General features: G+C 38.1%; 2 protein-coding genes across 2 annotated transcripts; one reads left to right on the top strand and one right to left on the bottom strand.

The window, feature by feature from the left end:
* Positions 1–221: 221 nt before the first annotated feature.
* On the top strand, positions 222–1715 carry LOC143582489 (cytochrome P450 704C1-like). Its single transcript, XM_077065035.1, has 3 exons — positions 222–418; positions 1117–1320; positions 1473–1715. The coding sequence occupies exons 1-3, from the start codon at positions 260–262 to the stop codon at positions 1665–1667; spliced, it is 558 nt and encodes a 185-aa protein (XP_076921150.1). The 5' UTR covers positions 222–259; the 3' UTR covers positions 1668–1715.
* Positions 1716–7825: 6110 nt separating this feature from the next.
* On the bottom strand, positions 7826–13938 carry LOC143582487 (alkane hydroxylase MAH1-like). The gene is made up of 2 exons (XM_077065034.1): positions 13111–13938; positions 7826–8807 (listed from the first exon to the last, which is right to left on the bottom strand). Exons 1-2 carry the CDS (start codon positions 13882–13884, stop codon positions 8070–8072), a joined length of 1512 nt encoding a protein of 503 aa, XP_076921149.1. The 5' UTR covers positions 13885–13938; the 3' UTR covers positions 7826–8069.
* Between the last annotated feature and the right edge of the window lie 277 nt (positions 13939–14215).

The raw sequence follows: 14215 nt of genomic DNA, 5'->3' as shown, positions 1-14215 counted from the left end.
GCCATTTTCGCTAAACACGATATCATCAATTAATGGTTGATTAAGTGATTTTCATTTTATTAATTCAACCACTTGTTTATGGAACTTACAGCTGCTTAAAAAAGAAGACATCTTATCACGGTTTATTCAGTTTAATGATAGAGATCCAAAGTACTTGCGCAACATAATACTAAACTTTATGCTTGCGGGTAAAGATCCGATTGTGATCAGCATGTCTTGGTTCATTTACTTGCTTTGCAAACATCCTAAAGTTCAAGATATGGTTGCAAAAGAAATCATAGAAGCAACAAACATGAACCAAGAGATCACAGATGTTGCCGATTTTGCTGCCTGTGTGAGTGACAGTGCACTTGACAAGATGCAATATCTTCATGCCGCTTTGACCGAAACTATTAGACTATATCCTGCTTTGCCAGTGGTATGCATTCGATTCGTGTTTGAATAGTACCTGTTTCATATACGTTTTCTAATTTCTAAGGGAAAATTGGAAACTATAAGAGTTTATAACATTATTCATTCACTTAATTATTAGAGCAGCTAGTATAATTATAGCAGTTACCAAAGGGCATTTCGCCTAACGGTATATTGTGTGTTATAAGGCACTCCGTCCCCCTTTGGAGGTCGAGGGTTTGAGTCTCATGGAGGAAGTTGGTGTAGTATTATTAGGAGTAGATTAGATTACCATTAAAAAAAATATAACTATAGCACATGCAGTTAAGTTTTTGTGTGACATTTTTTACATTCTTTCATGGTATCTAAGTTGTAATTGCTTGATCGAATAGCGGTTGATAATTCAGAAATATATAATGGCTTTAATTAGCCTTTCACCCAAAGAAATTTAGTTATTCAATAATATTAATTTGTAATTGATTTTTTATTATTGTAATTGTTTCAATAATATCCTAACTACTTGCTTATTGTGTAGCTACTTTTTGCAGATTCCTTTTACAGCCAACTGAATTTTCATTCTACTTGGGTTTGAGTTTGGCTTTCAATAAAAACAAAGAAAGCAAAATAGCATTTGTTACACTATTAAAAGCAACATCTAAATTTGTTTTATATCAACAGTTAATTCCCTAACAAAGTAACAATATTGAGATCATACAAATGATGTAGGATCCAAAGGTATGCTTTTCAGATGATGTTCTACCAGATGGTTGTAATGTGAATAAAGGGGATGTGGTAGCTTATTTGCCATATGCTATGGGAAGGATGAAGTTTATATGGGGTGATGATGCACTTGAGTTCAAACCACAAAGATGGCTTGATCAACGTGGTTGCTTCCATCCAGAGAGCCCCTTCAAATTTACAGCTTTTCAGGTTAGAATAATATAATTAACTGAGTTTTCAGAAGGCGTGAGTAATTGAGTTTTGAAATGTGTAATAAAATTATTTTCAAACTATATATTTAACTAGTTATTAATTATATGCTGGTACTAATCAACCCTTTTACCTTTCTTGTTCATACACAGGCCGGACCACGGACTTGTTTGGGTCGAGATTTTGCATATCGACAACTGAAGATAATCTCTTCGGTTTTGTTAGGTTACTTTGTGTTCAAGTTGGGTGATGAAAACAAAGTCCTAAGTTACAGAACCTCAATTAATATTCACGTTGATGGTCCATTGCAAGTTTATGTGTCCCATAGATCTTTCAAAAATCCTTGAAGTTGAGCTACGTAACTTTGTGATGTCGAATGTATGTTCAGCAGAACATATGTAGCATACGCCAGTATCGAACGTTTTATTTAATATAATAAAATGTAATGGTGTAGCTATAACTTCTATGAATAATAATGTTGTTTAATAATACATAACTTCTATGTTCTATGTATCGAAAACTGAATGATATTCATATTGCATGGTGCCCTGAGTGAAGTGAAGTTTATGCATCATAAATTAGCTCATCCTTTTTTCAACCTCATATTTTTTTATTCAAATGTCTCGATAAATCTGTGACAACCGTTAAAATTAAATTTGGTTATGTATAAAATGAACGGAAATTGATTAAATTTACATAACGAAAATGAGGAATTTTTTTTTATTTAATGCATAACGATCAAATAACCCTAGCTTGTCAATGTTCAAATTTCGTCACCTAGCTCTGACCGTTGCCAATGTTCAAATTCCGTCACCTAGCCCTGAATTCCACAACCCACATGCCCAACTCGCATTCACTACTCACTTTATAGGCAGGGCGGTATGCTAGATACCCGATGAACTCATGCAGGACCAGTGGCAGATCTAGAAAATTTTTTTACAGAGATCGGAAATTGTTTGGGTCGGTACACAGTTATACAGTTTTCTTTTTCTGGTCCGGTTCGGGTCGGGTCAAATCGGTATTAATTTATTTTCATCCGGTTTGGCCATTCCGATCGGGATGAATCTGGTCAGGTTATATAAAAAATATAGTTCAACAAAATTCCATTATAAATGCATAATTAAAATTTCAATTTTTTTAGTCTAACTAAATTATCATCTGCTTTAACATTCTAAACAAGTCTATCGCGATGTAACAAATACAACTATCATTTAAATTCTCATAACCAGTCGTTTTCTATATAGTTACTTTAGTTAACTTTTAGAGAATATGATAAATGATACTAAGTTTTTTTTAAGTATTTTAATAAAGGATATCTTTTTAAACCAACAAATAATATTCATATATTAAGAAAAACAAAAGTTTATTAAAATTAAAATTAATAAACAACTAGTATTTAACACCAGCGCGTTGCGCGGGTATTTGATAACATCAAAAAACCATGAACATTAACGCGCGGGTATTTGATAACATCAAAAAACCATGAACATTTGAAAATGCGTTAGCGAAAACATAAATTAAAAAAAAAGAAACTTACACAACTACAAAAGAAAAAAATGTTGAAGCGGACAATAATAATAATATAATTTTAGCTCAACTTTCTTTCTTGCACCTCCGACTTGTTCCTCACTACACCAACAGGTTATTGTCACCACCAAAGCACTACAAAACCACCACCGCCGCCAAAGACATACTCGTATCCAACACCCCTCACTGATCTGTCTCGACCAGCCATCACAATCATCGCTATGATGTAGAACATAACCTATACGATCTTCTAACCCAATAAGCTCAGCAAAAGAAATGAACAAGTAAATTGTCTTCTACTACTTGCAGTTGCAGCTGAGGATAATCTTTCTTGTTAGGCACTAACACATGTAATCTTACACTTGGCATCCGCAGTAAGTAATAATTGTTAGCAAGGTAATAACATTGGAAATAATGTGGTTAGCTGCATATGTGTTCCCAAGAAAAATGATGCAACTGATCTATTTTTCCCTTTTATTTGCTGCCAACAACCAAATGGACAACGCACGGCTCAAACCAACTTGTCTATTTTATATTAGTTAAACGTTAATATAGGTAACTGTGAGCAAGTGGGTCGGTCCTGGGTTAGGCTGGGTCGATTCTCATAGGTCTGTACTGGACCATTTAAACGGTTCAGGCTGTAAAACCTTTCCTAACCGGGCTGGAAGACATCTACTCGTACAATTTGTTTGGGCTGCAAAATCTTTCCGTGCATATTAATTCTAGGCTTTTAATTTAATAGCTCTTTCTAACCACTGACACATAAACATTTAAATCTCACACACCACTTTCAAGCACACACATTAAAACATCATATAGACAAATAGAGAGTAACCATCAATGGGTTTGACATGTTCCCTTTCAAAAATATTCTTAATCACCATTGAGTAAACTTTTGTTTCAAATTAAAAATAACTAAAAGGTTGAATCTCACAATTAGATGCAAGTTGTTGAAAAGCTACTAACCTGTGGGATCAGATGTTACTTTCATAGCTTCAACATACTCAAAAGAAGTGTCACACCAGTTGGCATATTTATGTTGTAAATGTACAAACTCAGTACCATACGTGCCAAACACACCAACATCAAGCCCTACAAAGAAACTTTATACAACAATGGCATCTGTTGCTTTTGTTCTCGAGTATGCATTTTGTCTATACACACGAAATTCAAAGTAACAAAAATCAAAATGTGACACAAATCACTTGAGGCTCAGGTTCCACAATGGCTGCAACATTGGTTGCCTCGCCAAATAGCGGGGCGTCATCATAGCATATATTGAAATATCAAAGGACAAACCAACAATAACCTAAAGCACTTGCCACCACTTTCAACCAAGGTGCTCTTATTTCAACAAAAACCCTTATCAAGTGTAACATATAAGCCAAATTGAAAACCCCAAATGTGAAAGCCAAATGCTCATATCGGTCTCAAACGATAATCATAGCACAAAGAAAAACAAATCGAATCATGGTGTTGAAGACCATTCAAACCACGAACACCACAATCATCATATAACCCCAAGTGTGAAAATCACATGCTCATATCTGTCAAACGATCATCACATAGCACCCAGAAAAACCAACTGAATTACATACACAACAAACAACAAAGTCTTAGGCCAAGGCATCTCACAAATGAAACTTCACATTAACTAACATGTGGAGCATCCACATATGAATGTAAATTGTACAACAGAAAAAGCCAGAATATGAGCATCGATGTAGCAAACACAACTCATATACACATCATCACCGTCTTACCGCCGCCTAGGGTTTCAAAACCGAAGTCGGCAACAGTCGTAATCGGAACACAGAGGGCGGATGACATCACCCTCCTCTGCCACAACCATAGACTACCGAAATTCTCCGGTCTCTGCCACCGCCGTCGCCTAGGTTTTACAAAATCAAACCCGGCAACAGAAGAATTGGAGCCGTAATAGACGAATCGGAGTCATAAAAGTGTCACAACACCACAGTCATACTTTCAGTACCCAACAACAGAGAGAAAGCTATCAGTGATGCAGAGAGAGAGAGCAATGGGCACATCGAAAAGGTGAATGGACAGGTGAGAAAGTGGAGAACATGTGTGAGGTTCACAACAACACGTGTAGCATCCAAATGTGAATGAAAATTGTACAGCTTAAGAAGCCAAAAGTACAACATAGAATAAGTTGTAAATTAATATATATAATGTACAATGTCCTAAACTAACGGACAAAAGAAATAATAATTAAAAAAATTAGTAAAACAAAAAGACTTCAGTGAAAAGAATATCATGAAAAGCCAAACTTGTTTAAACCTTGTTAAATAAATGATTGTGGGCCCTGGTTTATAGTTTGAACTAAGGAGGACCAATACATAACTAATATTAGGGATTTAGGCCTTCTTCTTCCTCAGTTTCTCTTTTCAGTAACTTATACTAAGGCTGAGGGGGTGTTGGGGGCGCGAGTGGGGGCTCCAGCCAATAATATTGTGACGTGTGGCAGAGAGAGAAACTTGATAAGATGGGTGTTGGTTGTGGTGCTCGCGCCCCAGGCCCTGGTGTGGAGGGGCGCGAGCAGAGGGCGCGAGCGGATTTTGTTTTCATAAACGTCCAAAAACCAATTAAAATCACAGTTAATAAAATTTAAAAAAAAACCATATTTATAAAGCTGTTCCTATACACACATGGATGCTAATATCCCACTTGAAGTTATCCTACAACATGCTCCGGCGACCGGACGACACCGTACGCCGGGAACTCGCCGAGTTTCTCGACCGGAAAGTCACCGCCAACGCCACTCCGGTCGACGGTGTTTACTCCTTTGACGTCGTTGACCGTGACACCGGTCTGTTCAACCGGGTTTACAAATTCGCCTCGCCGGAAAATGAATCAGTCGCCGGAGTTTTGGACTTTGAGAACCCGTTAAGCACGACGGAAATCGTTCCGGTTGTTTTATTTTTCCATGGTGGGAGTTTTAACACTCCAACGGCGCTTTTCACCATTCCCAAGCCCATTAACGCCACACAGGTCCCGCGAACCCCCTTGCGCCTGCTTTGTTTTTCGTGCTCGCGCCCCTCTCGCGCCTCGGTGGTGTGGTGTTCGCGCCCCGGGGCGCGAGCGGCTGGGCTCACGCGCCCTTTCTCGCGCTCCACACCCCTCAGCCTAATATGAGAATGCGATGACCAGAGTTTTCGAGGATGCTCATCACCCATCTGATTTCGAAATTCTACAAGGGTCGTAGTCAAAATTTCACAGGGGTCGGTTGGGATTTTAGCACTATAATAACACTAAAAAACAAAATTTCATAGGGGCCAGCCGGCACCCCTACCACATGAGTAGGTCCGCCCCTGTGTGGGACCCGCCCACCCTCATTTGCAACTAAAGGGTTTTCATTGAGGATGTGACAAGATGCTGTGTTTATTTAGCTTAACTTCACCTTTTATCATTAACCTAGGATTTTGACAACCAAGTATGAAAATACTTCTCATGGCCCACCTTGTCATTGATCAAGAGCCTGAATCCTGAAACCAAACCACGTTGTTGGTAAGGATTTGGGTTCTTTGAATTGGTGGTCACCCTGACTTTTCAAAATGTTAGCATTAAAGGTTATTTCGTAAACAAAAAATAATAATAATGGAAAATTAATAATGGTATTGTTAGTCATCCAGACTTGATGCGAAATCCAGTCTTTTAAAAGTAAGTTGAAGGATTTTTTTTCCGAGATCCTTTTGGCTAATCCAGAGGCCGCGCTGAACGTAGTTGAGGAACTACCAGAGACCAATGAGACGGCCAGTGGTTACAGATTTCCACACATAGCAGCAAGACGGGCAGTTGCGTCTCTTAAACGCAGGCAGACTCCCTATTTTCCACGAGGAGAAGTAGGTGTAGCGATGCTGGGATGATCCGTTTTGGCTGATCCCGTGGTCGCACTTAACATGGTTGAGGAACGACCTGCTGAAACCAATAATGAGACGGCCGGAGCATACTAATATTTACTCATAGTAGCAAGACGGGCAATTGTGATGTGCACTCACTATTTCCAGCCAGGTTCGTTGGGTAAAGGAGTGATGACTTCGTGTTCCGTTTTGGCTATAAGATGGACCTGAACATCGTTCAAGAGGAACTACCTACAAAATCCAATAATGAGACAGCCAGTGCTTCAAGACGGGCAATTGTGTGTCTTAAACGCATATGGACAAACTATTTCCGGCCAGTGACATTGGGGGAAGAACGTGTAACGATTCCAGGATCTGTGTTGGCTAATAAGGTGATTGAAATGGACATCGTTTGTTGTGCGAGCAGCAAAGAGGAACCTTGGAAGACGAAGGTGTAATGAAGCCGGGATCCGCTTTAAACTTTGTTATTATTGGTCTAGTCAGTTTCGAAGCAATCAAATCTCAGGGTGAAACTGGATTTCCTTTTAAAACGCACCCTCGGACCATTATGGTCGCGATTACCAGTCTGATCGTACTTGGCTTGGCTTCCAAAGCTGAGCATGCCATTAAACATAATTTTGTTTATGCCTTTATTGCTCAGCTGGTAAGGAATCTGTCCGCGTACATTTTGGTGGGATCATTAGCCTCTTTGTTCTATAGTATTTATGACTTTTGGTTAAATTTCAACAGATTAGATGTATAGCATTTTATATAGAATAATTATAGGTGAAGTAATACCGTTTTGCTAATTTGGCATCTTAGTACTCCTGTTCACCCACGGTGGCAAGTATATTACTTGTCTGATAACTATAAACTTTTGTAATGTCAGTTACATTTCATATGGGACATTGATGACGGAGCACACTGACAAATGCCTTGATAAGGTGCATGTATGGTGTTTTAGTTGAGATGCTTGCATTCCTTTGTTAGTTCTATTTGGTTCAGGTGGTTTGCTACCTTTGTTAGTTCTACTTAATTCAAATCATACAATTGTTTTTATTGTGGATATGTAATATGTTTTATTACAAACAATAATTAGTGTCTAAAACAAAGTAGCATCAAAAGCCTCATTTTATTTCAAAATTGAATAAATCCACTAAGAGCACACTTATTATGCATGATCTTTGGTTGTAGAAAGGAGGTTAAGGCACTCTTTTTAATAGCCACTTAGCACCAAACTTGAGGCCTTTAATTATTCGTTAAAACGTAAGCATATTATTACACCATAATATGCCTCACCCAAACACTGTAAACTAATATACGGTAACCAATATTTGACAACTTCTTCGTCGTTTGAGATTATCAACCGCCTTCGTTGACAGTCTTGATCGGAAAGAGCATGACCTTTAAACCATATTTCATTTGCAGTATAACTGAATCACTTGGGCAAACCAAATGACCCTCCACCAATTCCACATGATAATTACAAATAATCGCACTCGCAACCATTTTCATTTGAATAAACCCCATTTCTTTACCCAAACATGTCCGAGGCCCTGCATGAAACGCGGGGAACTTATAAGAAGGCTCATGCTTGATCCCATTCCCGTCTTTCGAAATCCATCTTTCTGGCTTAAACTCCATGCAATCATCCCCCCATAAACCTTCCATTCTTCCCATCGAGTAAAAAGACAGAATTATCCTTGACTCTTTATCAACAGCATGACCGGTTGGTAGGATATCCGCCTTCAATGGAGCTTTGTGCTCCAAAGCAACAGGTGGATATAGCCTTAATGCTTCACATATACCTCCATGAAGATAAACGAGTCCCTCCAACTGTTTTATAGTTAAAGGTTTCCATTTCCCGCCACCTGTTTTGTTCTCGATCTCTTTTCGGATCATGTTCTCTACTCTGGGGTTTTGAGCAAGGAGATAGAAGAACCAAGAAAGGGATGTGCTTGTTGTGTCTCTGCCAGCAATCATCAGGTTTAGTATGGTGTCCCTTAGGAACTTTTTTGAGTCACATGTAATCCCAGTACTCTGTCCGCTAAAGCTGCTCATTAAGGACGTTAACAAGCCCGTAGACTCTTCGTGTTCCTTCTACGCTATGACAAAATAATTCAGATGCCGTGAACATACAAATAAACGTGTATAAGAGCATTCCCAACCCATTCCATATATTTTTACCTATAATTTAACCAAAAAAACACTATTCTATAAATTTATTTATCATTTTTCAAAAATCTTCCACATTTTATTCCTTATTCATATCCATAAACTCTTATTTTATTATTTTTTCTCTTTTGTCTTGTTATATAATATATGGTGATTGGATGATAGTTGATATATTATATGGTATGGATCAAAAGTGAGTCCCTATATTCAGGTTTTTACTTTAGTTCTCATATAACTCATCCATATAATAAGGAATGGATTGGAGGTGATTTTGATGATTTTATCAAAATTTACCATAAATTATATGGGTTTGACAACTTTAGAGAATGAGATGTGAATGCTCTAAGGCTTTGTGTAGTGTGCGTGGATTAGGGGCGAAATGGGGCGATTTGGGGCGCAAACACGCCCCCTCCCCCCGATTTGGGGCGGGGGCGGGGGCGAGGTTTAATTGTCGTCGGCGAAGTGTGAGAAATAATAATATAATAATAATGTTACCGTTGGGGGGTAACGGCTAAATAAAAAAAATTAATTTAAAATTTTAATATAAATATCAAACCAATTAAACCATTTTCATCATATCATACACAAACCCAAACATAAAAATACCAATAATTTTTATCATTTTCATACTTCTTCAAACTCAATGAGTTCCCCGGATTCCACGAATTCTGCCGAGATTTGGGATCAGTTAATCAACGAGAGTCGAAGAATTCATCAGATTCATCGACAAGTGGCGGAAGAGCATTTAGAGGCCACGAACGCGGTTCGGGTCGTCGCCAATAACATGGTGTCCGGCTATGCACCGTCTACGGCACAACGTAGACGGTCATATATCCTTCGGGATCGTAACCAAGCGAACGCTCGTTTGATGAAGGACTACTTCAACGACACACCTACATATAATGACGCTATGTTTTGACGTCGTTTTCGGATGTCCAAGCGTTTATTTTTGTGCATCGTTGGAGATATGGAGCGGGAATATGAGTATTTTCAACAGAAACCCGACGCAAGAGAATATTTAGGATTCTCCGCCATCCAAAAGTGTACTTCGGCTCTACGCATCCTCGCATACGGCAACACGACCGATATCAATGACGAGTATTTAAAGATGGCTGAGAAAACAACGAGAGATGCGTTGGAGAATTTTTGCATCGGTAAAATTTAAATTGTTTGTATTAACTATTGTTTTTAATATAAATATTTTTTAATAATTTATTTGTATATGGATAATACAATTATACTCTCGTCGTTATCTGATGATTCCTACTTCAAACGACCTGACTCGCATATATGATGTTCACGAAAGCGAACATTCTTTTCCAGGCATGATCGGGAGTATAGATTGCATGCATTGGGAGTGGGCCAACTGTCCAACCGCATGGCGAGGTCAATACACTCGTGGTGACCATGGAGTGCCAACGGTTAATCTTTAAGCCATTTGTTCACACGACCTCTGGATTTGGTCAGCCTACTTCGGCTCAGTCGGGTCCAACAACGACATAAACGTTCTCAACGCGTCACCCGTGTTAGAGTATTACATCAGCCGTAGCATACCGGTCTTACTTTTTTTATGCCAACGATACCTTCTATCGTCACGGATACTATTTGGGAGATGGGATATATCCAGAGTACTCAATCATCGTCAAGACGTTTCAAGACCCTATCGAAGAAAAAAGAGATTATTTTAAGAAGAAGCAAGAGTCTGCGAGAAAGGATATCGAGAGGTGTTTCGGGGTTCTAAAAAAACGTTCGCAGAAAAACCCTTGTCATGTATGGACGTTGGCAAAAATGAGCGATGCCATGTATACGTGTATCATATTGTATAATATGATTTTAGAAGACGAGGGAAAAGCAATATGTCAACACTATATACCAGGAAGCGTTCCAGAACAGTTTCCTGAACCAACCCAAGACCAACGAACGTATAACATTCATCAGCTCACATCAAGTGATATACATAACCAACTGAATGCGGATTTGGTTCAACAAGTGTGGGATAATCGTCCCGTTGAGGACGAAGATGAGGACGGAGAGGAGGACGAAGATAAGGAGGAGGACGAAGACGAGGATGGGGACGAAGACGAATAGATTAGTTTTTTTATTTGTATTTTTATATGTATTTTGTTGTGGTGTGTTTTTTTATTATATAAATGTTTACTTTCATACACCAGGTTTAAACAAATTTGTATAAGGATTAAATTTAGTCATCTGTGAACTACTCAACATAGCTCGCTAAAAGCTCTGATTCAACCTATTAATTAATTTAAACAAGCCCTAGTCTAGAGAACTCGTTTAATAAATAAACTTAAGAGTTAAGCCCAACCTAAGTATGCGAGCTTGTTATTTATATAATTACAATTTACAATACCTTTTGTTTAGTATGAAGAATACATATCTCGAAACGAATGGAGTTTAAAATTTAATTTTATAAGTTAACTAGTTTTAGAACTCGTGTAGTACACGGGATTTATCAAATGTTAAAATGAATAAGATTTTGTTATTTGAAATAAGAGAACAAACAATAAGCTAGCATTTGGTATGTAGAAATGAGAGAGAATGAAATGGACAATTACAAATAAATGAAAAAAAGAGTGTTAGGTAAGTTAAGGAAATTGATTCAGCTATCAATGTTACCTTATCCATTTCATTACCTCTAAAATATACCAAATTCGTTACATCAACTCCAAATGTTTTTTTTTTATTTTTTGTCATTTCATTCCATCTTTCGTCCTACATAACCTCCTCCACCCTCCCACCACCAACACCACCGCCGCCGCCACCGACCATCGATTTCCGACGCTAACACCCGCCATCGCAACAACCTCCCGGCCCCTCCATTACTGCCAACCACTATTGCTGCCCACCACCTGCCACACCACCTACCATCGCCAATCACCATCACCGACCATCCTCCAACATCGCCACCCACCAATGCCAACCACCATCACCTCCTGCCACCACCCACTACCGTCTATCGCCCACCACCACCGCTGCCGCCAACCACCATCACCGACCGCCACCACTCACCACCACTACCGCCACCACCACCCACCGCTACCAATTTTATTTTATTCGTTCATCTTTTCTACCTACCTAACAACATAAAGTAAATTCTATTCCAATCCTTGTTATCACATGGTAACCAAACAATAAATTGGATAAATAATAATTCATCTTATTTATTTGTTCATTTATTCATCTGTCTATTTCATTACCTCGTACATTTCATTACCCGTACTACAAGAACTAAAAAAGTTTAGAATATAAAATTTACAAATTTATGAAAAATTTGTTTAATAATATAATTAATGCTATCTAATAGACTTTAAAATTAGGACTTAAAAATACAAAATAATCGGATTAATCAAACGTAACTATTAATGTATTAAAATTATGAAAATAATGTTAACGTAATATAAGTATCAATATATTTAATTATTTGATATTATATAAATATAAATAAATTATCATTAAGGAAACAAATAAATTCAAACTTATATTTTATTAGCTAAAATAAACAAGAGTGGAAAATAAGATTTTAGACAGGAAAATTTGGCCAAAATTCCATATGATCATGACATGTGTCTTTTATTATTTTCATTTAGGTAGATTTAGATGTGCTAAAGTAAATTTTTATACTCTTATAAGGCTTAACGTAGTGGGCGACAAAAGTGGGGCGGCTGGGGCGGTTTTTTTCGGGAGGGGGGGGCACCGCCCCACCCCCCGGGGGGCGATATTGGGGCGGGGGCGTGTGGGTTTTGTCGCTGGAAGGAGGGAAGGAATATTATTATTATATTACTCTGTGTGTGTTATATACATATATATATGTATATATATATAATTGATTTCTTTTGAGAACCGCTTTGAGTTTTAAAGAACTCGAAATAACTCAGCGTAACATTTACTGACCAAACACCATGTATCGCTTCCCTATATATATATCACTGTTTGTAGCTCTTACAACATTACACTGCAAAAAAAATTCCTATCATTTACTGACCAAACACCATGTATCGCAATTTATCCCAATTTATAGACCCTTCACCACGCATAATAGCCTAACAAAGTAGTTAAATATTTGAAAAAGACCTACCACTAAAAACTAAAAACGTCCGTCCATGTTTTCAGTTATCCACTTTTAGCTGGAATATCCTATTTTTTAGGTGTCACAACTATAAAAATATAACTTTCTCAACAAAGTGATTAAAATAGTAAAACAATGTTTTACCTCTTTTTGTGACAAGCGCTTATATATAAACTCATCAAAAGCTTTCCAAGCTTCACTCAGCTTCTTCTCCTTCCCTAATCCAAATCTCCTTTGCAACTTCCAAACCGTTTCCGGTATATAATGCCTCCACAAAAGAGCTTCTTCAGCGTCCGTAAACGCCTTCTCGCACGGAATGACCGGTAAATTAACCGACAAGCTTTCAGGATCATAATCCAAAAGCAACAAGCATATAGCATCAAACGTAAGCCTTTGAAATATATCTTGTAAATCCATCTCCCCATAATGCTCAATAACCGGGAGAAGCCCTTTCTCAATTTTGTTCATGATCGTTGTTTCGAGCAACATATGGAAACTCGGGTGCTTAAACACGGACACATTCGTTGTTTTGCGATGGATTTCCCATAACTCGTGATCAGAGTTGAAGATTCCGTCTCCAAGGATATCGAATATTTTACGGAATTCAGGGCCTTTGGGATAGTTAGAAAAGTTTTTACTCAAAATGTGGTGGATGTTTATGGGGTCAGAGGTGAATAACATGTCTATATTGGCAAACTGAGGGCCTTTGAGTAGGAATGTACCGTTGCTACGTTTAAGGAAATCCGTAGCAAAGTTATGGATACGGTGGATGTTTAGGAGGGTGTCTGGTGTCATGCCAAGAAACGGCCAGTTAATCGGGAGGCCGCCTTTTCTCCTGTAAAGGAACGCGGCCGCACCGGAAATGAAGAAGAGGATGAAAGGGATAAGGATATTGGAGTAGTACCGGAGAGGAGCCATGTGTGTAGGGGAATGAAGCAAGTGGTGTGTTATGTGTGGTTTAGAGTTATAGACAATAACTCATGACATTAAATAAGATGGTACTTATGACATTAAATAAGATGGTACTTATGACATGTGAGTTTGCTATTATAACTTTTATAGGAAAGGCGCTTGTTTAGGAAAGGCGCTTGCCTTGTGGGGACAGAAGGATGTTCTATTTAATGTGAGTTTAGGTTTTAGTTTCAAGCTAGAGGATACATCATATTATTTAGCTATGTTATTAAATCAAGACCGGACCAATTGGTTTAGGTTGTTATGAAACAAAACAGGTTGAACCGTGACTCGTTTT

This window comes from Bidens hawaiensis, unplaced genomic scaffold, assembly GCF_021521415.1.
Source record: "Bidens hawaiensis isolate Kalapana, Puna unplaced genomic scaffold, B.hawaiensis_p1.1 tig00031765_1, whole genome shotgun sequence".
Classification (NCBI taxonomy): Eukaryota; Viridiplantae; Streptophyta; class Magnoliopsida; order Asterales; family Asteraceae; genus Bidens; species Bidens hawaiensis.
Note: the sequence above shows the minus strand (reverse complement) of the source record. Positions and strands in the feature narration are given on the sequence as shown.